The 24,236-nt window shown below is 42.2% G+C and overlaps 1 protein-coding gene across 1 annotated transcript; it reads right to left on the minus strand.

Moving 5' to 3' along the window:
• Window positions 1-2,759: 2,759 nt before the first annotated feature.
• ENTPD3 (ectonucleoside triphosphate diphosphohydrolase 3) lies at window positions 2,760-17,907 on the minus strand. Its single transcript, XM_041407836.1, has 9 exons — window positions 17,788-17,907; window positions 12,867-12,984; window positions 9,908-10,058; window positions 8,968-9,127; window positions 6,707-6,937; window positions 6,007-6,279; window positions 5,803-5,913; window positions 5,167-5,304; window positions 2,760-2,993 (listed from the first exon to the last, which is right to left on the minus strand). The coding sequence occupies exons 1-9, from the start codon at window positions 17,905-17,907 to the stop codon at window positions 2,760-2,762; spliced, it is 1,536 nt and encodes a 511-aa protein (XP_041263770.1).
• Window positions 17,908-24,236: the final 6,329 nt, after the last annotated feature.

The raw sequence follows: 24,236 nt of genomic DNA on the forward strand, positions 1-24,236 counted from the left end.
ACCCTAATCCTGCTGGTGGAGGAATGAGCGAGTGGCTGCCTGGGGCTTGGTTGCTGGCTGGGGTGAAATGACCACAACTTTCAAGCCTAATCAGCAGGAAAGGAGACCTCACCAGTGAAACAGGCAGCTTTTTAATGTATATATATGTGTGTATGTGTGTGTGTGTGTGTGTAAAAAAGAAGTGTCTTTCTTTTAACCATAAGGATTTTCGTGCCGAGAATATGGCATTCAGGAGACAATGAGTCCTGTCCACTTCAGTACCCGGATCAGTTTTGCAGCTTGCAAATTTCCAGCACCTAGAACAGCATTTCTTCCCTCCCTATTAACAGTAGTTTTTCTACCAGCATGAAAATTCTGATAAGAGGCGGTGCTACCCTCTAAGACATGCTAAAAATAAAAAGTACACTTGGCTTAACTTTTCACAATTTTATTAATCTTCATAAGCAGGCACTGAAGAGTGTACAAGGATAAATAACCTCTGGTTTGTACACATTCCCAAGTGTTGTCAACTTCCCTGTCTCTCCCAGAGATCCTCTCAGTTCTAGACAGCAGGACAGGGATCTGGCCTGTGGGTCTGGCTCCAGCTCACTCTTGGGGGAGGAGTTGGCTGTGGTTGTTGAAGCTGCTTGGCTGGAAGTTCAACACCCTCAGCTTTCCCATCTGAAACTGCCAGAGAGCTCCAATGGAGCAGGTGGGTATCCTGGTGACACCGAGGGAGACTGAATACATAAGGACAAGAGGGAAGTACTGAAAAAACAAAACAGGTGATTCACCAGGGGAATTTGGTTCTTTGAACAGATACTGGGCCTATCCAAGTACATCTGGAAGTCCAAGTGGTTCTTGAACAAATTTATTTGTTCTTTAGCTGCCAGCTCTACAGAGACTAACTTCCAAGTGTGTTCCATTTGTGTAAAACCACATCTGAATGGCCCTGCCACTCAAAAGCAAATGTTTTGTAGGGCAAGTAAATATTCCAAAATACAATTTTCCACTGAAATTTGGCAACTAAAGAAAACATTTTAATGCTCTTATCCAGCTGTCTGGGTTTTTTTCCACCCATAACTGCAGTTACAGATTCATCACACAAAATATATCTTGCCAGCCTCTGTAATGTCCATGCACTCTGAAGTAAATTTTACACTTTATCAGGTATACTTTGATGCCACAGAGCTCTTCATCATCTTATAATACCTTTTACCTTATTGCTACTCCAGTAAGACTGACAAGACTTAGCAGTATATCAATAGAGAAGGAACAAAGCCCTATTGATCCGCTTGAAAAATCACTTTTTTCCTTTTTTTCATTTAAAAAGATATTTAGCTCTCTTCAAATCATCTGTCAGCCTACTAAAAAAAGCACAAAAGAAAACAAAACCCCAACCACACAACCAGACATAAGTAAGAAGGTGATACAGAAACAAAAGACTGAAATTAAAAACATTATTTATGGGTAAAAATACTGGCCACTGTTCTCCTATCCATCCCCTAATCAATGCTGGGAATAGATGAAGCTGAGAGAGTCCTCTGATTTAAGGGAGTGTGAGGTTTGGTGAACAATGGCTGGGCTTTCAAGGAAGCCAGCTGCTTGCTGCACTTTCAGGAGAGCTCTGGATCAGAATGTTTGACAGAAGCGTCTGCCAGGTGGATCCCAGCGCTGCTGAAGGACAGTGCAGAGGCTGACCAAGGCACCCTGGTCACTGCAAGGTGACTGCAGCTCCAGCAGTACGTTCCTGAACCCACACAGAAAAGGTGTTTTGCTGGCCTGGAGACTGGCTCCTGTTCCTCTTGGCCTTGAAAGAAGGGCTTAACATGGTAATGGATTGTTCAGATATGAGACTCTGTCCGGACACTGAAATAATACATATGTATCAAATCAGTACAGACTGGCACTACCTGAGACCAACAATATGTGGGGTATGCAGGTCAGGGTTTCAGTGTGAAAAACTACAAAAAGCATTTTTGTGAAAGTTAGAAAAGGACACTGAAAACTCTAGTGTCTTCTGAAGGCAACTATGAGATACTTAAATTTAGGTTCAGTTACTAAAGTGTGAAAGCATTTTATTCCACCTCCAAAGCAAGTCTGCACCAGAGCAGAGGTGGTTTTGGGTCTTTATGGTACCAAAAGATATAGCTCTGTTTAGAGGCAGGCTCAAAAGCCCTGAGAGGTGTTGACAGTTTATTACACCTTCTTGTGATGGGGATCAATCCATTTGGAACTGCAATAAAAACAATTCTATCACAGCTCTTCCTTTCAGTTCTTGTCATTATCCAGCGCTTGCTCCAGTTTCAGAAATTAGACTACTTCAGGGCTTTTAGTGTCAGCACTGCACACAAGGATAGCTGCCATGTTCCCACCTCCCAGAGTTGCTACTCGTTTGTTTAATTTTGTCTTAAACATCTGCCACTGTGATCAAATCCATCACTACTTGAGCTCAACAGTTAGCACAGAGTTAATGAACAAAAAAAATAATACATACCTGTCAGGAAAATGCAAGTAATCCCTTATAAAGCAAAGTTACATATATGCCCATGTTTTCTCTGCTGCACACTGGACAAACTAGATTTACAGAAACAATTACCAAAATATTTCAAAAGCACTCCAGTTCACCATATCACAGATCCCTTTGTGCCTCTTCTCTATTTATGCTTCTGGTCCAGAAGTCATTTTTGCTGTCTCTATTTTTGAAAAATGGGGGGGGCAAAATAAAGTTCTGCTTAGTTGCACTGTAACATTTTTGTTTTGTGTCCAGCCGAGCTGATTCATTCTGGAATAAATACGTGTTCAACGCGAGGAACGTCCTTCCGATGGTGCGACACGACGCACAAGTAGACGAGGAAGAGGAGACACAGCAGCGCCGTAGCTGTGAGGAACACGAGGAGCCCAGCAAACAGAGAAGGTTTCAGAGGTAGCTGGATCAGCTTCCCTTCTGCTGGAATCATGTTTGTGAGGCTTAGCATGTAACCGAGTGACCACGCTATGCTGCTGTTACCAACCTGAAATGAAGACAGAAGAGTCCTATTCCCATGGAATTTTCACTCAAAGAGAACAGACTCCAAGAGCTCAACTGCTGTTAATGGCAACTGTCCTTTAAATTAGTGTGGAGAAACCTTTAGTGGAATACACAAAGAAGATACAGAACCATTTTAAATTACTCTTTTTCTGCAGCACCAGATGATGGTAATAAAATTGTTCACTGGGCTAAAGAAGTAAGACACAGGTATTGGAGGGGTGCAGAGATGTGTGGTGTATATGCAGGCAGCCAGTTATGCAATTTTCTGTGCAAAAAACACATTTTAAACAAACAAATAAAAAACCCCATGACTACTATGCCAATTCCTAAAATTAGCCCCTCACCTTCGCCAAATCCCAGGATGTCATTTGAGTTCAAGCAAACAAAAAATACCCACCAGGAGTCTCACCAACATGGACAAAGAGGAAGTGAGGATAAAGTCCCCAGAGCAGGAACTCTATTTATCATCTTTTGTTCCATGTTTGTTTTTGTGCCTGCAAATGAACCAAAACTAGGCTCTTCCGTTTAAAAAATAAACATAAATTAAAAGCTACTTCAAAATGGATGAAATAACAGCCAAGTGAGTATGTTTGTGTTTGCTCCATGGTCCTCCTGTTTTGCTGTCTTTCCCCACTTCTAGTTTGACCAACAGAGTTTACCAGTTTTCTACTGTTCTTTTCATTAAATCATCGTCCTGGCGCTTGATAAGGACAGGACCAAAAGGTAAAATGTCCTCTGTCTTCCTCTCATCATGAGGTTTAAAACTTACAATTTTTGCAAATCATCTAGCTCTGGATCTCACCCAGAAGTTAGCATTAGGCCAAGGTTCCTTTCGTTGGTTGTGTTCAGTAATTAAAAGCAAATATACACTCCTAGCAAAAAACCCACCCTCCAGTAATAGTAAGATTGTGCTGTTGTCTCTAGGGTAGCTTAGCTGATCAGCCAACATTAGATCTTACTATTTTAGTAGGGGCAGATCTAATAAAGAGGATGTAGTTTTGCCTTTCGGAGTTTCATTATTACCCTAGTGTAAAATCTAGGCAACAAAAGTATTAATTTCAAATAAGCCTTTTGAGGTTTTGTTTTCCTCAGTATTTTTATAGTCTTGGCTAAATACAAGAAACTGTTGCTGTTTCTGGCTGCTCCTATCTGCTGGGGACAATACAATATATATTTAAATATCAAGACAAATCCACATCCCCCTGCCCAGTGGAGATTAAGATCTCAAAGTAAACTCTATGCTGTTTTCCTGGTGGAACAGCTCGACTTTGGACACTTCCCCAGAGCGGCTAATGATTGTCCACCAGAGGTCAAAATAAGGCAAGAAATGCTACTTGATTCCTTAGTGCATGAGTAATAGATACAACTGTTCAGAAAACATTGCTTTTGATTTCTCATTCACAGCCTGCCAGCCTGCCCTGCATCTAAGGGGATTTAAGAATACCCCATGAAGATCTACAACCTATTCTTTTGTTTCCTTTGCATGCAAGGGCTGAAGCATTTCCAAACTATATGGACATCAGGAGACAGTTTGGGATAGGATTTTAGAGTGAGGCTCTATGCAGTAGCAAAGAGGAAAATAAATGCATCAATGACACAGACATTATGAGCCTTCTCTCTCTGTCAACTGAAAGGCAATACCCCATCAAAATACATTCTTATTCCAGAGAGCCAGATTATGGCACAGATGGATGAGCTGGGTGAGGACGAAAACTGTCCTCATTGCTTCATCACCACTCAGTGACTCCAAATTGCTTTGCCAGTTCCTCCAAGGCTCTGCCAGGAGACAGCAAAGCTGAGTTCTGCTCTCCAGCTCAGCAGGGTTACCTCAAACTGACCTTGACTGGTGAGGTGTTTTAGGCAGATCACTGCCTGGAGCAAAATACTGCGGAAATGTTTAAAACATAAGTGTTTGATCTTTTCTTAAAGCTCTTTAAAGAATTTTTGTAGCATCTCCAAGTAATGCTGAGACCCTTGAAAACAGGCTGAGATTGCTCCTGAGGTTTGAAAAGTGGCTTTGTCTTATGCCAAACATTTGACAGTCATTTACCAAGGCTGTTTACAACCATTCTGTTTTTGCAGGCTGCTGCATCCTCTGTCTCCTCCTCAAGCTCATTGGATTAAAATGACAGTAATAGAAAATTATTATTACTCACCTCCTTTTGAAAATGTATCTGTGGCCAAGTTTCTGCATTGAAGTTGTAACCATGTACAAGCAAGTAATAAATGAAATTGGCTGAGAAACAGTAGGATCTAGCATATATTTCTTCAAATTTAGGCAGCATAAAATGGAGCTGAAAAAAGGGTTTTATGAAAAAAAGTTAATTATGGAAAAAACAAATGCTTTGGGTTTTGTAATTAGAGAATATTTGCATTTTAATTAGAAGTTAGTAACATTTTTCAGAAATACCAAGTAAAGGTGTAGACAACTAGATACAGGGATTCAGAAAGACTCTAAAAGTGACATAGCTTATGTAGTAAACAATGAAAATAAATATAAAACTGCACATTGAAGATTGATGATGTTATGGTTTCTGAAATTTCCATGTCATCTCTACAGTGTGGTTAGAACTTGAAATGAAATTTTGAAACCTATTCCAAGTGTTAAGCATGACAGAAATACTATGTGGTTTGAAGCACAGAGGAAAAACAAGTGCTGGGTTGATACAGACCTTCTAAAAGGTTCTGAACACATAGCTGGTCCATATTATTTTTATATCACTTTTTTAGAGGTTTAAAATGGAAAAGAAAAATCCCAGCAACACCAAAAACCAACCAACCAACCCACTTACCTGTGCCCAGCTCTGTGAACAGAAAAACCACATACTTGAATTGAAGTCATCTAGGGAAAATTGCCCAGATAAATTCAAAGCATTAATTGTATAGTAGAATCCAGAGAAAGCCTGCAGAAAAGCAGTGGATGACAGGTTACTTTCAGAACAACAGAAATCAAGAGCAAGCAAGCTCAGAAAGAAGGACACTGTTTGCAAACCTACCACAAAATTCCCTTTAGGTTTTGGCTGATGTATTCCATTAAATGGGCAGTCCTCTCTGTCTCTGCAAGCAGTGAAGTTAAACAATAAAGAAACCATCTTCTGGCACAGACCTGGGTCTCCTGTTCCATGGAAATTCACAAGCTGGTTTGGGTAGTAATTTGCTGGTCTCAGAGACTGTGTACAAAGGCTGCCAAAGAAGTCCTTCATTGTTAATGCGGTGTTATAGTTTTGAGGGTAACAGGGATTATCCACATTGGCACTGGTGTTTGATTTCTGGGGAAAAAAAAGAATCAAACAAAAACAAACAAGAAAACCCAAACAATAAATACTAGTCAAAAGCAAGAAAGACCTAATTTGGCATGAGCTACAGGACTGTTTTTAAACTGCAGATATATATATTTTTGTTCACTGACATGACTGGTCAACACAACAGGATAATTCATAGAAACTCCTTTCTCCAGAAGTCGTTGGCAAGATCAGCAAAATATTTACAGGCCTTTTTGTCAAATGGCACGGAACTCTTGCTAATTTTTAACAAATATGAAGCTCTTTGTGTGAAACCTAAGTGTGTTTGGCCACAACAAAGCACAGCTGAGCTCTTACTGGCGTCTCCAGACTCCAGCAAAGGGAAGAGATAGAACCTGCTCAGACAATTACTGAACACTTGCAAGAGCAACATAGCAAAGGGTCTCAAACAGACCTGGAGCAGCAATGCTAAAAGCCTTTTCTCAGCTTCATCTCTGCCGTAGCACTGGTAGCTGTGAGTGTAGACATTGTAGTTGTAACCATACAACTTCACTTGCAAGGTGCTATTGAAATGCTCCTCAGGGTCCTCGGGGATAAATGAAATTTGAGTGGAAGCTCCTCCAAGGTCCAGTGCACCCATAGTCTCTTTTCCATAAGGATGGACCCATGTCCTCCAAAGGTTTCTCTACATGTAAAATTAAAAACAAGGCAAATTAGAAATATCATCTGCTTGTTCTCCCCTCAAGCTTTTCTACTCTTTACTTCTTGAAACTTCCCCCCCTTCTTTGTCCTGCACTCTTTTAAAAAAAAAAAAAAGTAACTATGAGGAAAAGGTGCAGATGTTTTTATGTAAGAGGGATGTACCTTCAGAGAGTGAAATGATCTTGAAAGAGAGAGAAGGAATGCTGCATAGTGTTCCACTCAACAGGACAACACAATGACCAAAGCATAGCAGTAGCCAGAGCAGTGTCTATCCTAGAATGTAGGGAACTGAGGTTCAGATACCCAGGAGAACTTGAACTAATCTGGATGGAAATGGTATCAAGATTTGCTTATTTCAAGGCAAGAAGAAATATTAAAGGAGTCGAACACTAAGAGATCACAGAGACAGAGAGTGGAAAGAGAGTGAAAATAGAGTGAAAAATGCAAACTAGTCAGATGAAAGCTCCATCAAAGGCAAAAGAACAAGGACCCTTAATCTGCACATTTCCTCCACTGAAACTGCAGTCTGATCCATTCATATGGCATTTTTCCCTACTACCCAAAATATTCCCCAAATTCTGTGTTTGATCTACATAGCCACAGTGCTATATATAGATTTTCCATTATTATCTATGTCAATATTTACCCAATGAGCATGATGAGATGAATGCATACACAAGATAAACTATGTGGTTTATGGGCTAGCAAATACACTCACAATAAAATTCTACAGTGAAAAATTCCCATAAACAATCCCTCACAGAATTTGACTCTCAGCCTGTTGTCACAAGAAAGGTCAGAATTTCTCTCTTCTACTAGTGATATTCCACATGTATTTCTTCACAGAACTCTCTAGACTAGACTGGTTTCACAGCATCTTGCAGTCCATTTTTATTAATTTTCCATACGGAATTTGGTATTTGGATTATTAAAATTCATGTGGTAGAACACTAACCCTGCCTTGAACTTAATTATGTCATTTTTGTTGCATGAAATGCACACAACAGGAAAAACTCCTACAGAATGTGTGATTCCAATACTTGTTTTCTTAGTGTTGCAAGTCAACAGCACATTCACCAGGAGCTATCACAGCACCAACAAGTGGTATTTAATGGCCATGATCTGATGGGAACCATTCACTCAGGACAGCTAGCAGGACAACTTACTGGTTGAAATTAATTTCCTTTCTGGTGAGACAATCTGGCAGAAGTGCTGTCAGTGCTGAGGGCAGCACACTCCTGCCACGAATGATTGCGGATCATCTTGGTACAGCTTTTACTCTGAATGAAATCACACCAAACATCTGTACCTAAAAAGGGATCTTCCAACACATCTGACTCCCTCCCTGCTCTGAGGCTCCTGCCTGGCCCTATTCCAAGTTTGAGACCAGCATGAGTGTGTGTATATTGGTATCACTTGGTCTGCAGGGTACAGTTGGTGTCGCAGCCCACTGCTCGTAGCTTGCAGCTTTTCAGCAGTCTTGGAAGGAGCCATGTATGAATGACTGCTGGCTCAGCTGAGGCATATCTGACCACCTTCCGTGCTTCAAACAGTCTTGTCTGCTTAAGACAAGTGAGCCAACACTGCCAAACACTTTGGAGACCCCTAAGCCAGGCAGGTCCTTCACCAGCAGGGCAGCAGGGACAGCAAATAAGCAGAAGAAAAGATCTTTAGTTGGCACCACTGTCAAGACAATCAGCATCTGTCACATTAAACGTACCAATGCATTTAAGAGTGATCTAACCTTTTGGTTTTAGGTAAGATACCCAATGTCATTTAGAGAAGAGCTCTTTTTTGTGGATCAACCATTTTACCTTTGCCATATCCCATTCCCATAACAACATATTCTTTGATTTATGTTTGCCCTATGACTGCCACAAAAAGGCCCTGTTAAGAGACTTCAGGGGGAAACAGGGGTTGCAACTCTGACACTTTAACAGGCATGTCCTCTCAAACTTCTCATTTATAAGAGGGAAACAGTGAAAAGAAAATCATGCAGGTTTTTCCACACACCTCTAAGAAATTGCCCATTAAATAGTTGGCCGTTATCCATCCATACACCCCTTCCTCTGGCCCAGTTATGATCTGCGCACCCCTAAATTCAAAAGGTTGTGCTCTGAAGTAGCTTTGAATGCTTGCAAGGACTTCATTGGCTGCCGATTCATTTTGCAACCTAAGCGATTCACAAAACATGAGACACTGAGCATCTGGAAAGGCAATTTCATGTTTATTGTTCACTGACTAGCAATTCAAGAAAACTTCTACAATCACCTAATAAATGAAATAGACATTATTTCCCTAAAGGGGAAGCTTATGAGAGGGAGCAGCCAGTATCCAGCATTGTTTCAGCAAGCAACTCCCTCAGTATGTACCAACTTCACTCTACATCATGCAAGTTCATGGGTGGGTTTTTTTTCTCCTTATATATTCACCTTTATTTTTTGTGAACTGAGTGTTTATATGACAGCTTCTGGTTAAAACAGTCCTGGAATCTCTCTTCCAGCTCTGTTTAGCCACAGAACAAATATAATAAAGCCAGTTTGTGCCAGGGCTAAAGCCACAGACAGACCCCAAAAGCTGCACCACATCAGATCACATCCACACTCAGAATGCAGTGTCTAGCTTCCATCTGCCTTTGCTGCCCATGGATGTGCACAAACATCATCTGTTTACATAACAATGTATTTTATGACAGATGTGAAAGAGAAAATTAAAGTCTTGCCTTCTCCAAAATAAAGCAAGTTTCTTTTCAATACAGCATAACAGAGTGGTTTTATGCAGACACGCTTTCCCTCTCAGAAAAGTTTATTAAATTAAATTGGCTGGGCTCCATTTCCTTTTGAGATGGCCAATTTCCATTTGGGTAAAAATGCATCCAGTACATTTTTCACGTTCTGTTTTCACAGACTGCTCTGCTAGTATGCATATGGAGTAGTTCAAGTTTCTGCCATACCTCAGCAGTCTCATGCCAGCTGTAGCCCCCAGATAAACAGAAGTGTTTTTATGCAGATGAACTGGTATTCTCTCCTTCACTTTATTCAGACAGTCATCAAGAGGCTTGGCAAGAGCTCCAGGGCTACTCTCATAGCTGGATATACCAGGGCCTAAAAGAGAACAAGGAGATAGATTTCATCCTGCTTTGCCAAATACAAATTAGCCCAATTAGTAAACAGGTGTTAAGAGAAAAACATTTTCCCCTTGCCCCCCACTGTAAGTGCAAACAAGGGTAGGATGGCTGAAAACCAGGAGTGCTTATGGAATGAACAATGTGGTGCCTGTGCATTTCAAGATGCACAGAAATGGCTCTTGAATTCATTGCGGTACGAGTCTGCTCTGGTGCATGAACCAGGAAACAGCTTTCCAAATTTCCAAAGCCTTCAAAGAGCAGAAATGGGAGTTACATCATGCTGCATAAGGCATAGCTATTTCAACTATTAACATCAAAGTCCTGCCTTGCTCAACATTCCAAGGACCATCAGGATCTTGACTTGTTCAGGCTCAAGTTGGGTGTAAATAAAACATTCCTTACTGAAATTCCCTAGCTGAGGAAGTGGCATGGACAACAACAGCCAGAACTCCATCTGCCTCTGTAACAGCCATGTCTTGCACAACCTCATCCCAAGCTAAGCAAAAGGTGGCTCTTAGCCACCTTTCTTAATTCTTAATTTAATTTCTTAATTGAAAGAGAAACCATTTATGTTCAGTCACATTGCATTGACAGAAACAGAAGAAAAAAATATGTAAGCATTTACAGACTCCACGCTCCAAAACTCCTGTTTTGACTGTGTGAATTTCAACATAAACATTACCATGTCATCATTAGAGTTCACAGCCCTGGTTTTGAAATAAGACTTTCTGAAAGTCTTAAGTCTAGCTCAAACAGGCCTGAAACTGGAAGGAAAGCTGCTCCCAAAGGAAAACAGAGCAGCAACATCTTCAGCAGCTGCCATTGCCTCCCACTCCTTTGGTGGCTGCAACTTCCCATCTGCCAGTGCTCAGACAGAGCAGGTCACAAGGCAATGACCATGTCCTTCTGGACAACTGGCTGCTTTGCCAATGCTTAGAGCCTTACCAGGACAGATTAACTGCACTATAAAGTGAGGATTTTGATTTGGGGCTGGTTCCTATACATGAGGGCAGAGGTACTTAAATGAAATGAAATCATAAAACCACCACAAAACTCACAGAGTAGTTGATCACTTGACCTTCAAGTTCAGTAGGTATGTGAAAGTCTGCCTTTTATTGTGCCCAGAGCTATCCCCCAGTTTAAATGCTTAAGACTATGGTTAGAGGGTCACTAAAGGAACACTGACAGATGTGTTCACCACTGTCATCCACAGCTTAGCTGGGGACATCTCCCACGAACCAGCCCTCTGTCTCCTCCAGTGCAGAGTTATCCAAGACTAGAAGCCCACAGCTTAGCTGGGGACATTTCCCACGAACCAGCCCTCTCTCCTCCAGTGCAGAGTTATCCAAGACTAGAAGACTGAGCCCTGGAGAGTTTGTACACTCAGGGATGTGGGAGTACTTGGCTGGTCATGGCTAAGGCCACGAACCTAGAGAGTTCACAGCAATTTGGACTCCTCTGTTTTGTAATTTATTTGTGTTCCCCAGAGGTAAAACAAAATCTAAACCAATTCAAGAAGATTCACAAGGCACTGCTGTTTTGTTTTGGGGTTTTTTTGAGAAGAAGAATAATGCAGTTTCTCTGTGCATTTTTCCCAAATCAGAATTCCTAAGGGTAAACATTCTTAATGAGTCAAGACATGAGTTAGCAGAGTGTACCCCTCCCCTCGGCAGGCTGGCCACCATTCCAGCAGTTTGCAAGGACATTTCATCATTAGAGACATGACAGTGCATTACTTCTGTTCTTGTTACACTTGCTTTCCTTTCCTTGTTCTAGAATTCTGAGAATGTCCACACATATGTTTAACACTGAAGATAGAAATGCTGGTGCTGTTAAGAAACCATTGCCTTCTGCTCCGTTACTCATGGGCCTCTGTGGCTACATCTCCAGCATCTATTTCCAGACACAAAGAGGGATGTAAGACTTTGCAAGATCATGACTGAGACAGAAGGAAAAGATTCTCTTTGAACACTGCAGTTATTATCAGAGAACAGAAAACCCGATTTCCCTCCCCTACCTGGCCATCTGTCTTCACAAAATGCGTGGCATTTCCATAACTTTGAAAGCTGAGTCAGATGTCCCTGAAGTTGACTAAGATTCCTATGAAGGAATCCACAACCCCCTAACCATACCGGAGTGTGATCAGAAGTCAGCCTAGTCTGTCTGTCTGTCTGTGAGGAATAAATTCAAAACCTCAGACAAAAGACAGGGCAAGTAGCCGGTGGTACCTGTGGGACATCTTCTAGCTATGCACAGACACAGGTCTTCCTGAGACAGAGGCCACAGCTACATATTTGATAAAACAATGACATCCTGGCAGAAATAGTTCTACCAATTTAGCTATTTGACTCAGTAGTTTTATTACTACTTCCTAGTTTTGTAGTGTGGAGAAGCTTAATTAACAACTAACATCCAACAAGAGCTAGTTTCCCATTCTTCCAAAACTCTTTTTATTCCAAGCTATTTTAAAATATATATAAGACTTTTATTCTGAAAGAAACGCAAGCACTGAACATTTACAGGTCCTGTCTTGAGATTGAATTCTGTCTGCACCAATCATGCACTGCCATGGAGTAAATCAAATTTTGCTACAATTTCCTTTCTCTGGTGCAATGATTAGAGCAGCTTACTGTATCAGTAGGAGAAGAACTAATGCTGACAGATACAGACATAGTCTTGACAGTCTTCCCTCCACAGCACTGGGAAGGGAAGGGAAGGGAAGGGAAGGGAAATAAACAGTACAAGCAAGGCTAAAAACAACTAAGGAACCTTCCTTTGAGCTCACCTTTCACATTGCACTTGAAGGTTTGGCTCACTACTCCCGTGTTGTTTTCTTTTTCTGCTGGCCACTCATAGACATAGACTGTAGTCCGAGAGGATCCAGCATCAAGGACTATTCCATACTGGGGATTAAGAAAGAATACATTAGATGAAGAAACAAACAATGACAGCTTAAATGCCCATGTGCAGCTGCACTGCACCACTAGACATTTAGAAAATGCATGCACAGTGTATTATTTACAAGAGAGATTAATTTGAGTGTTAGGCGCTTAGGCATGAATCCAACAGCCAAGCACAGAATGAACCTGGCTGCAAACCAAGGAACATGCTACATATCTTCAATAATTAATTCAGTGGGGATGGAGAATGCTCATCTCCTTTCAGCATCAGGTTCAAAACCCATACTGACAAATAGATAACACAGTGTTAAGGCCTGATTTTGGAGCAGGTTCATTTCCCTTTATCCCAGTCCATATCCTGAACACAGAAGGGTTTGAAATCTAAGCACAGGCTTTAGATTCAAGGTTGCACAAGGGATCCATAAAGCTATGAGAAAAGAGGTAAAGTACCTAACAGTTGAGAATAAGAATGATGTAACAAGTCTGGTTCTTTCCTAATTGCCCCATAAACCTCTCCCTTGGAGTGGTTTACTCCACCTGAGAGCTTGCCTCTGAGAACAGGCTGTGCCAGAGTATGAGACAACACAGAGGGAAAGAGAATCAATGTTACCCCATGATTATTTATAAAATAAATGAGAGCTATTTAAATTACTTGCCCCAGGTCCCTTGGACTCTGGGATTGAAGCACAGGTTTCTCCATCCCACCCCACTGCTCACCAGACCAGTCTTTCCCCCTTTCCCATATTTTATGGCAGGAGAAAACTGTAGTAACTGGGAAGGCAATCTCATAAAGGGAAGCAAAATGCAATTTTTGTATCCTCTTTATGATCCCTGCAAGTATGTTTAGCTCTTCCAAAGTCACCTAATTGGTAGGAGTCACACAGTAAAGGGTGCATTTTTCTGTCAGCTTTTTTCTTTTGAAACAGACGGATGCCCAGGAGCCTGACAGTACTGAAAAATGAGAGCCTCCATCTGTCTGCAAAGCAGTAAGAGCCCCTGTAGCAGGCTGATAAATTTCATCCCATTGCCTCCCTGGGGGACCAAAAAGTCTGACTGGGAAGGATCACTGCTTCAGGTGGCAAACCATTCAGCTTCCACACCTGATTATTCCCAGATTCTACTGTAATCCTAAAAACTCCTGGCCCCAAAAAAATACCAGCAATACCAGTCTAGTCTGTTTCACAAAGGACTGTTAGATAATGAAAATTTCATTTATAGTTATGCAGACAACATTTACCCTGATCCACTAAAAGATTAAAGGCTCCACAAATACTATCAAACCACTACAGCATCAGGTGCTTTTTCAGTAACTACTTTAGCAAAAATGATTTGAGTGTATTTCCTCTCCTAGGAAGACATGAGCACCCTGGAGGTAGATAACACAGTAATGGTCAATCTGCTTAAGGACTACTAATTAAATCTAGTCTCAGTCAACTTAAAGTGCCAAACATAAGCTTTTAACCTGGCTACTTTTAGAGCTAACTATGCCCAAGGAGAGCTGGAAGATAATGGAAGCATTTTTACCTCAGTTAACTGTGGGCTTTTTGAGCTACTTCCCCCTTCCCCTGCATTTCCCATGCCCCTTTTGGAAGTAAGAGATTCCCATCCCAAAGAGTAGTGGCATACTTATCTGAATCAATGTGTGACTGACAATTTTTTTTTTTGTTTTGTTTCTCCCCCTCCTCCTCCTCCTCTATGTTTCCTACACATCCTTAAAAGAGATGCTGATTTCTGGAAATGTCTCTTGGGCCCATTTCACGGTGACTCATGAAGCTCCTCAGCACTTGTGTAAGTTCCCTGTGTGCAAACTGGCCCATGCAGCCTCAAAAAGTGGTGACCAGTGACAACTGTGCCACATGTTAGGACCAAGATTAATCTTTAATTAAAAAAACAGAAATGACACAGGATGCTGCATCTTAAGAAGGTGAGAGAATTCTATAAGCCTTGTCTTAGCAGGTTTGCCAAAGAAAAACTGTCTAGCTTAAAATTTTCTAGGTATGTCAGATTTCTGTCCAAGTTGCATGTTGGATCACCTTTGGCTGTCCTTTAAGGGCAAGCAATGCCTTCCTGCTTTGAAATGCGCTGTGAGAGCATTGGCAAACCCTTATCCCAGGCTAGCAGCTATTAAAGAACAGAACTACTTTTCTCCCTTTTTTCCTTTTTACTTCAACTGTCTGGTTGAGTATTTCCATCATCTCAAAGGCCTGGTGATTCCATAACATCCAAGAACTGCACCATCTACTCAATGGACTAGATTAGTCAGACAAGACAAGGAGACAACATTAACCCAGAAAAGTTTCAGAGTTCTGTTTTCTAGTCCAGAGGAAAAAAGAAAGAAGAAGGGGGGTGGGGGGGGGAAGTGACTTGAAGGAAAACATTTATTATGGGAATATGCCTTTGTAGGTACATCCTGAGGAGTAGTAATCCCAATAGATAAGCAAGCAAAAGCCCCAGGATCAATCACCTTTTTGGCCTATCAGTCCTATATGAGGACATAGAGATGCATAAACCCTTAAATCAGGCACAGTTATGATGGATCACCTGCCTTCTAATCACTTTGGAAAATGCCAAGAGAAGCTAACAAGCTAAACCAGTCACAGGGAAGATGCAGGTCACAAAAGCAGATCTATGCTAGATGCATGCTTCAGTTCAGCTGCATAGGTCTGAACAATTTTTAATCAAATACAACAGCCACAAACATTGCAAAACACTTCCTAAGAGCCAAAAGAGACATGAAAAATTTAGGTGTTGAAAACTGTACCACCTCGAGGGGCAAATTAAAGAAACACAATAATGAAGTGGGGTTTTTTTCTCTAGGGTTCACAAAACAGCAATAGACCAACAGATTTGATTTTTTTTTTCTGGCTGGTATAAAGGCTTATTTCATTCAGTGCTATCATCATTTACAATTGCAGACTTCACTGAGGACGTTTGTGTTTCCTTCATCACTCTTCTCACTTCATGGTGTGGATCAGTGAGTCATGAGACCTTTCAATGCCCCAGCCTCGTGCAATGGGCAGGCCCTTCCTTCACTAATCACTGGCTCAGTCTTCAGATAATCCAGCCATCAAGGATCCAAAATACTCTATTTTGCAACAACAGTTTAAAACACCAGTGGCATAGCATATAATTTATCTCTTGTGCCACAATGGATGCTCTCAACATACATCTTGGGAAAGAGCTTTTATGTCACAGGTAACACAAACAGTAGTAACAAAAGAATAAGGCCATTCACAAAAAAATCAATCTGCTTTCATCATGTTGTCGCCATAATTAATTTTAATCAACCATTAAGTTCAGGACACTGTCATTTCCAGGCTCCATCATATCAGCCAGGTACTGGAGGACTTCACTGGCTTACCAAGGTCCTCCTTCTACCTGTGAATTTCTTGTGAATGTAAATTACTCACTGAGGACAACTCAGTGTCTCAGGAATCAAACTCAGGGCCCTCCATATCACCTGCATTAGCAGGCTTACAGCCCAAACTCAGATCCAAAGCCAAGGCACACCCAGTAGAGGAAAGAGCAGCCTCCCTACAGAAGCTGATGTGAAGCTGCTGTGATTCAGGAAGCAAACCTCCCCACTTAAACCAGCTCCAGATAGTCCAGGTGGTTCCAATGCTTCCTCAAGGAGGAAGGTAAACAGTTTTATCATTCTGGATGTGAAACTGAATTAATGGCAAACACAAGGGAGGTGTAGGCTGTCTTTTAGATAGTGGCTTGTCCTGGCTTCAGCTGGGATACATGTCAGTCCAGTCTTGCCTTGCATGAAAATTGATGGGATGTGAGGCTGCTGCAAGCAGCATTTGGGGCTCAACAGAGCACATACTTGAGGCACTGTGGCCCCATGCACAAGCCCAGAACACACCCCCTGCCACACCACACAAACACAGAAAAGGGGTATCAGAATTACTGTTTTATCCCATTGTCTGACTCACACACCACCAAATGATTCAGACAAAGCCAAAGGTGTTTATAATCCCGTGAAGTGCAGTGAGGCATTAGCCTATCAGTGTGTGAACTATCCAGCTAAATGCACAAGCAGATGGAATGTAGAAGGGACTTCAAAGAAAAATCTGACAAAAGGATCGTGGGGAAAAAACCAGAACTCTACATGCCAGGCCTCTTAGAAGAGTATTTTCTACAGCTTTTCTTCAGTTGTGCAATCTCTCATTGAAGAACCTGCACAAATGTTCCACAGCAGAAGGTAAAGCCTGATCTTCAGAGTATTTCAGTTTGTCTTTTGCAATTTGCTCTGCCTCCCTTAAAGAAGTTAGTTTGCTTCCGTTAGTATCCAGCAAGTCCCAACGTGTGGTAAAGGATCAAGTGCATACTTAGAGCCCAAATGCTTTTGATACACAGGAGCAATTTGCAAAGATGTCAACATCAACTTCCCAGCTGTGCTTGGGGCCAGAATTTAAACTCTGGGTATTTCCCACTTCAAAATTATTTTAAAACTACTTCCAATCTCTGGCAAAACTAAAAAAAAAAAAAAAAAAAAAAAAAAGGAAGAGAAAAATAAAAGGAGTGAGATATTCTCCCCATTTGGCCTTTCAGTCCTGAAGAAGACATGGTGCGATAGCCACCACAGAGAGGGAATGAAGAAATACTTTTCCTGCTTTGCTACTGACCCTTGACCAATTCTCTTTTTCTCTCAGCTTCAGCTTTCCCATGATGATATGATTAAACATTAATTTATGGCTATAAGCTCATTTGAATCACCCCATAAAAACGAGTTTAGAAAGGCACATTATTAAATATCAGTTCAAAACATTGTTCTTCTTCCTGAGGTTACCTAGGACTTACCTTAAGACCTGGGGAGAGGATCTGTTGCTGATTTATCTGAATCACTGCAATAGCAATAACAAGGACTATGCTTAGAAGAAGGAACACTTGGGCAACAACACTCGGGGTTCTGGTGAGCATCCTGAAATGACAAAGTGGGAAGCACTTAGGGAATTTGAAAGGACTTGGCGATTCTGTCTTAAAGCCTGAAGCCCTGAATCGGTTGAAACTCATAAAATCTAATTTCATCAACTGGATCACGTAGTGGAAATTCCATCTCCTCCTCAAGAACTGCCTGCTGTTTTGCAACCACTAACTTTTTATTGTCTGGAAGGGCTGTGTCTGTATTGCCATGCTAACGCTGCCAGATTTCACCCTCAGCCTGCCCGTTCTCCACGATGGTGCCTGCGTGTAGGCGCCTGCTCCCCACCTCCCACGCCTGAGGAAAGGCAAGCTGTGGGCACACAGGCTGGGGCTGGTGCTCGCCCAGCGCTGCCCTGGGCTCCTGCAGCACAGACACAACCACGGCCAGGCACACACCTGAGCGAGGCTGCTCCACTGAGGGCAGCTGGATGCTTCTGCCACAGATGCAAGGTCGGTGTCTACAAGAGATGCAGGCTTCTTCAGCAAGAAAAAATAAAAAAAAAATAAATAAAAAAGGAGGTTTTAAGAACTTTAAATTAGGTGTCTTTCTATTAACAGCTAATGAAATGTGTGTGTGTGTGTGTATGCGTATTCCTATTATTATCACTCTGCCCTGCACATAAAATATAAAATACACACTTTAACTCAGAGATTTTGCAATGAAAAGTTACTAAATCTAAGTAAATCTAACACGGTTATGTTGGACAAACCCCAGAGTGGCATGGAACGTGCATTCTAACAATAAGGCTATTTATATGTTCATATCCTCTAGAAAAGTTTCCTAGAATTCAAATGTGGTTTAGGTTTCCTGGAACTTCTGCTCATCTTTTTCCATGTCCCTGACCAGACATCTCTTAACCCCAAGAGATCATTCAGGACCTCTGAGTACTGACAATCCACATATCAAAATCCTTATGCTCCCCAGGGGCTGAGGAGGAAGGAGGCAACTGTAGGGATAGAGCAAGCTTAGAAGTGTCAGAGGAACACAACAAGGAGAACTTGCCTGCCTTTTTTATTCCAGAAACCATTGGTTTTGGCACAGAAAAACCCATGTAGCCTGGCTTGATCTATCCTGAGTCACATCTCCTTATTCTTCCATAGTGATTGTTGAACGTACCAGTGCCTGCTCAGGACTGTCCTGCTATTTCAGCACTCACCAGTGCCAGCCTGTGCTGAGGACAGGAGCTTAAAGGTGCTCTCCAGTCCATGGCCAGAGCACACCGGGTCAGCCCCACTGTACCTGCAGCACATGGTCTTGTCCTTAGCTCCAACCAGAGCCCGAGGGCTGAGGGAGAAGGCAGAATGAATGCTTCACACAGCTTCCCTTTTCTAAACCCCATGGGCTCTGCAGCCTGGGCACCAACATCTATCTTCACATTCAAAGAAGAAGAAAGAAATTTGGTTTCTTCTGGGATTAGCTTCACACTGAGCTTTGCCTACGGCTACTGCTTTCCTTCGTTTTCTTGCTCTTTCTCTTGTGAAAACTACCTCAGATTGGCTTTTGGAAACTCTTTTGACACATCTTACTTCCAAAACATAATTTTTTACATCCATTAACTCCCATTTCTAAATCCATATGGGCTCCTTGTTTACTGCCTATCTACTCTTCCAATATGTTTTTTTGTTAGCTTGGTAATAGCTTTATCATCTTAATCATCAGTCAGTTGAAAGAGAAAATTACCAGCTACACTGGTGATCTATTTACTTCTCTTCATTGCTTTACTATCCTGAGACATTGAAACATCATGTACACAGTGCACAAAGGATAAAATGAAATCTTTCTTTTACTATTACAAAATATGTTAATACCTGTACTGTAACCTGCAGAACATACTAATAAGAAGTATTTTAATGTCAGGACATACTATTTAGAAGGATTTATACAGATCAATTCCTTTTTGAAAGGAGAGAGCAAATTCTTAACTACACATTTATGAATAACCATCTGGATAAAATACTTTAGGGGGACAAAAAGTCATTAGCTTTCAATTGTACATGGATACATCTATATAATATTATAAAGTGACTGAAAGAGAACTATCTGCTCACAACTTAATATATTCCAGTCACTCCTGGATCAAGGCACTGATGTTCAGTGCTGGAAAAAAACAAGTCATCATCAAAGAAAAAACGTGCAGGACAAATGACTCTTTGAAAAACCAAAGCATTACTAAAAACCAAAGCAACAATGACTATTGGACCCTTAATACTTAAGTCTTGAATGATTAAATATTTTTTGCGCCCATTTCTGGGAGAAAATGGGAAATCTTGGTTTGTTGAATTTCCCATGTGCTTCCCTGGTACTGGGATTTCTCTTCATCAGAGGTGATTTTTCTCTTTTCAAAAATCTTGTTTGAGAGGGAGCATGTAAGGTAAGGGCAGATCACTTGAGACATTCCTCATTCAATCCTGTCCCATCGGCAATCAGGACAATTTCATCAGAGATAATCTGCAAATCCTGATTTACACAATAGCCTCTGTATCAAAAGGGCACCTTACACTCTGTGACCCCTTGAAGTCATCACACAGCTGGGACCTTTGCTACCTTGCCACACAACTGGATCAGAAGCACAGGGCTGTGTTTACCTGTGGCTACACTCAGATCTAAGTCTCACACACCAGGCAATGCAGTCACATTTGCCCCTTCAGGGAAATCTGCAGAGATACCAGAAAGGAGTTCACTCACTCCGCAGTTTAAACAGAGTTGTAAGGAACTCTTGCTATCATTGTGCACTTGTTGGCAAAAAGACAAATAAAAGGTGTTAACTGAGTATTAAAACCCATTGCCTTCCATTATTAAAACAACATCATCCTGAAGCAAGAAACAGCATAAATACATATTTTCCACACCCAGTTAATTACACTGGGCCACACGTGAGCACACTGGAAGGAAGGATCACTTTCTTCACCTTACCTGCAAGCAAAAAGAATTCCTGCCTGCAAAGAAAAACACACTCTATTTCTTTATGCCACCAACATTTTAACTAAGTTAAATGCGCCCCAGTAAAAATTACTGTTCTGAAATTACTTTTCCCAAGTAACCTGAAACACCCAACTCACTTCTTTTAGGTACTGACCTGTTTGTTCACAGGGTGGGTAAGCATGCACCTTTCTTTACGCTGTAACCTGAGAGATGCAAACGCGTTACCACTTATTTCAGACGAGGTCAACAGGTGAATGTTTCAAGTGCTGTAGGGGGGAAAAACAACAACAACAACGAACACAACCAAAACCAATAACAACAACAAAAAAAACCACATAAAACTCTGGGGGGAAAAAAAAAAAAAAAAAACAACACCCCAAAACAAATCCCATAGCTCTAAACCCCAACCTCCACAGCACTTTAAAACCCATGGTGAAAACCTGCGAGGAGGTTTCACACGCATCCCGTCGGTGGAGAAATTAAGCAAAAACAAGCACATGGACACAAAATTGCGGGTGAAGCTTTCCCTCATCTCACTGCCGTCCCGGATGAGAAAGCTTTACACCATGACCGTGATTTGCGAGAAAACGCCAAACTATCCCCCAAAATAACCTCGGAAAGGCAGAGCGACACCCCCGCCGTGTTGCCGGGGCGGCAGCCGCCCACCCCCTCACCTCAGCCCGGCCTCGGTCCGGGCATCCCGGCCCCCACCGCAGCCCAAGGTACCTCCGCAAGCCGGGCTTGCCCTCCCGCTCCGGGATGCGGAGCGCCGGGAGCCGGCGGCACCCTCGGAGCGCCTCTCTCCCGGGGGGATCTGTGGAGAGGCACCGGGCCGGTGCCCGCCCTGTGCTCCTGTATTTGCAAACAGATGGGAAACAAACAAACGAAAAACCAACTTGCAGGTTAAAAATGAAATAAATAAATAAATAAATAAATAAAATCCGGCTGGGCTGACTGAAGCGGGGGGAGGAGCTCTGCGGCGAGCGGACGCAGCGGGAGATGCGGCGGGGCTGTGCCCGGCGGGGGATGCGGCGGGGCTGGGAGGGCACCGAGATTCCGCCGCAGAAGCCCCGTGGCACGGCCGTGCCTCCCTGCCGTCCGCTCCTCCGGCGGATCCCCGCTTCCCGGAAACGCCGCTCGGGGTTCGGCGGCAGCTGGTGCGGCAGGGTGTTGCTGGCCGCCCCTAAATCACGTTCCTCAGTTCCCTCCCCAAACGAGGGCAGAAAGGGGTTTGTCTAGAGGTGGGTGAAAGAATCTCTGCGTCTTCTAAAAGGAACAGGTGCTTTCTCGGGAAGGCATTTCTCAGACCCCAGAAATCAGCAGTCCCTCCACTCTTAGGGCTGCCTTTCCATTCGGGTTTTAGCGTACAAGCGCCACTTATTTTGTAGTTTTACTGGAGTTCTTGCCAAACCTAGGCTGCTCGGTGGGCTTAGCACATTCCCAGAAGCAGCGTCACAGATCCTGCCCTGTCCAACCTGTGTGACCAACTACAGCCAAGGATCATCCTGCAGCCTGCAGGATGGGTTTGCCAGGGACACGAGCTCTGGAATCACAGTGAGACACTTCAGCTGCTTTGCCACCATTTGCTCATTGTTCTAGGACTCAGAGTCACATAATGTAAAACCCAAATGCACCTCTTTGATTCTTTTTCTCACAAAGATCTTGAAGAACTACAGCATCTTTGATTTTTGGATAAAGAAGAACAAGAAACCAGCTGCAGCCTTGTGAACCATCTGTAAGCATCTTTTCATAATCTACTCATTTTGGGAGTGGAGGCAATTTTCTCTTTTTGATGACAACACATTATTAAAGCTGATTTAATGATGATCTTGGGAGATCAGTTCAGTTATTTCTAGCACATGAAGACAAAGCCTTTCATCCCTCCTGATTGCCTGACTGTTGCATGTAATTTATTTCTTTTGTATTACTTCCATTCATGTGGCATATTTTTCTTCTCCCATCCAAATGTGTTTAAGGCCCTTGGTCCAACTTACTGCACTGGTAAATCACCTGAATCTGCTCAGGTGACCATTTAAAATGACAAGTGAGCTGGATTGCTTACCCCACAGAAAATTCATTATTTTTATACAATCAAATATGAACACTTCGAAATAGAAAGTAAAATGTCAACCAGTCCTACACCAGTGACTAAAATTTAATGTTTGGAAAGACAGCAAACCCTCCCTTCTATATCATCTACTTCTATAAAAACAGACATAAAAGATTGTTTTCTTTCTGCACCATTTCCAAGAGCTGGGCTGTTGCACAAGCTGCTCTTCTTGTGACTATTATAGCCATGCCAAAATCACAATAGCAGCATAAGTCATATGGACTAAAAAATCCCCCAGCTGGTTCAAAGTCCAGGACCCTGCTCCAAAATCAGATGACTAGAAACAAGATTCCCCTCCAGGCATGCCCAGTGGCCGTGTTTCTTTGATTCTTCTGCTTCAATCCAGGGGACCCACCTTAGATCCACTACTTTATCTTTTTGTTTTCCTAAGCCTTCATCTTTGGCTTTTCTTCAGTTTCTTCCTCAGCCTGGTCCACCCTTTTATAGTTCTCTTCTCCTGATCCTCCATCCCTTCCTCACTCCCAAGGCATAGATTAAGCTGGGTGCCATTTCCCCAGCCTGCAGCACACTCATCTCTCCTCTCCATCATTTTCTTTGCTGCAGCACCTTTTCCTTCTCTCCCTTCAAATATCCTTGTTCAAATGCACTTAGTGTAACTAACTATATTGATTTGTTTTGCTTGGACAGAATTTACCCCAGGTGTCCATTTAAAAATGACAAATGAGCGGGATTGCCAACAGTCTCAAGGAAAAATTTATTGCTTTTGCTGCCATTGAGCATGAATACGCGGAGTAAAAAATACCATGACAGATATTGGCAGATTTTTGTATGAATACCAGTGTCTATGATCAATAGCAAGTCTCTAGAAATGAAAACATTATGGATGTGGATAAAGTATTTGTTACAGACACATTTCTGCAATGCATTTTTGGTATCATGTTTACACAGATACTGCCCCATTTCCCTATGGAGTGACAGCAGCAACATCAGGAGAGGGGATGGATGACTACACATCCCAAGACACCATGGAACTGCATCTGTTCCTTGTGTAATGCTGGAATATCAAGAGGCCTCAAAATATCCTCCGATGAGACAGCAAAGGGTGAAATGGGGAGAAATCTTTACGTTAAAAATGGAGGCAAGAATCCATTGGTAGCTGCAAGAAGAGAAGTTTGCTTTGTTGCATGGTAGTTTGCCCCTTCATAGGAACAAGACCCATCCCTCATTTCTGTGCATTCTTGGCAAGGTCCAGTAAACAAGGAAGGCTTCTCCTCTTCATCCTGTGCTTTTTGCACCATTTGCATTTCTATTTGCACATTTCTATTTCCACCA

The sequence above is a fragment of the Onychostruthus taczanowskii genome, unplaced genomic scaffold, assembly GCF_017590055.1.
Source record: "Onychostruthus taczanowskii isolate IOZ18803 unplaced genomic scaffold, ASM1759005v1 scaffold28, whole genome shotgun sequence".
In the NCBI taxonomy this organism is placed as follows: domain Eukaryota; kingdom Metazoa; phylum Chordata; class Aves; order Passeriformes; family Passeridae; genus Onychostruthus; species Onychostruthus taczanowskii.

Excerpts from the sequence above, each read along its gene's own strand:
- ENTPD3 (XM_041407836.1), bottom strand. The coding sequence starts at position 17,907 with ATGCTCACCAGAACCCCGAGTGTTGTTGCCCAAGTGTTCCTTCTTCTA. Across the intron at positions 12,985-17,787 it reads TCCTCTCCCCAGGTCTTAAG|TATGGAATAGTCCTTGATGC; the intron begins GTAAGTCCTAGG and ends CTTAATCCCCAG. Across the intron at positions 10,059-12,866 it reads CTTCAAGTGCAATGTGAAAG|GCCCTGGTATATCCAGCTAT; the intron begins GTGAGCTCAAAG and ends GTTCTCTTTTAG.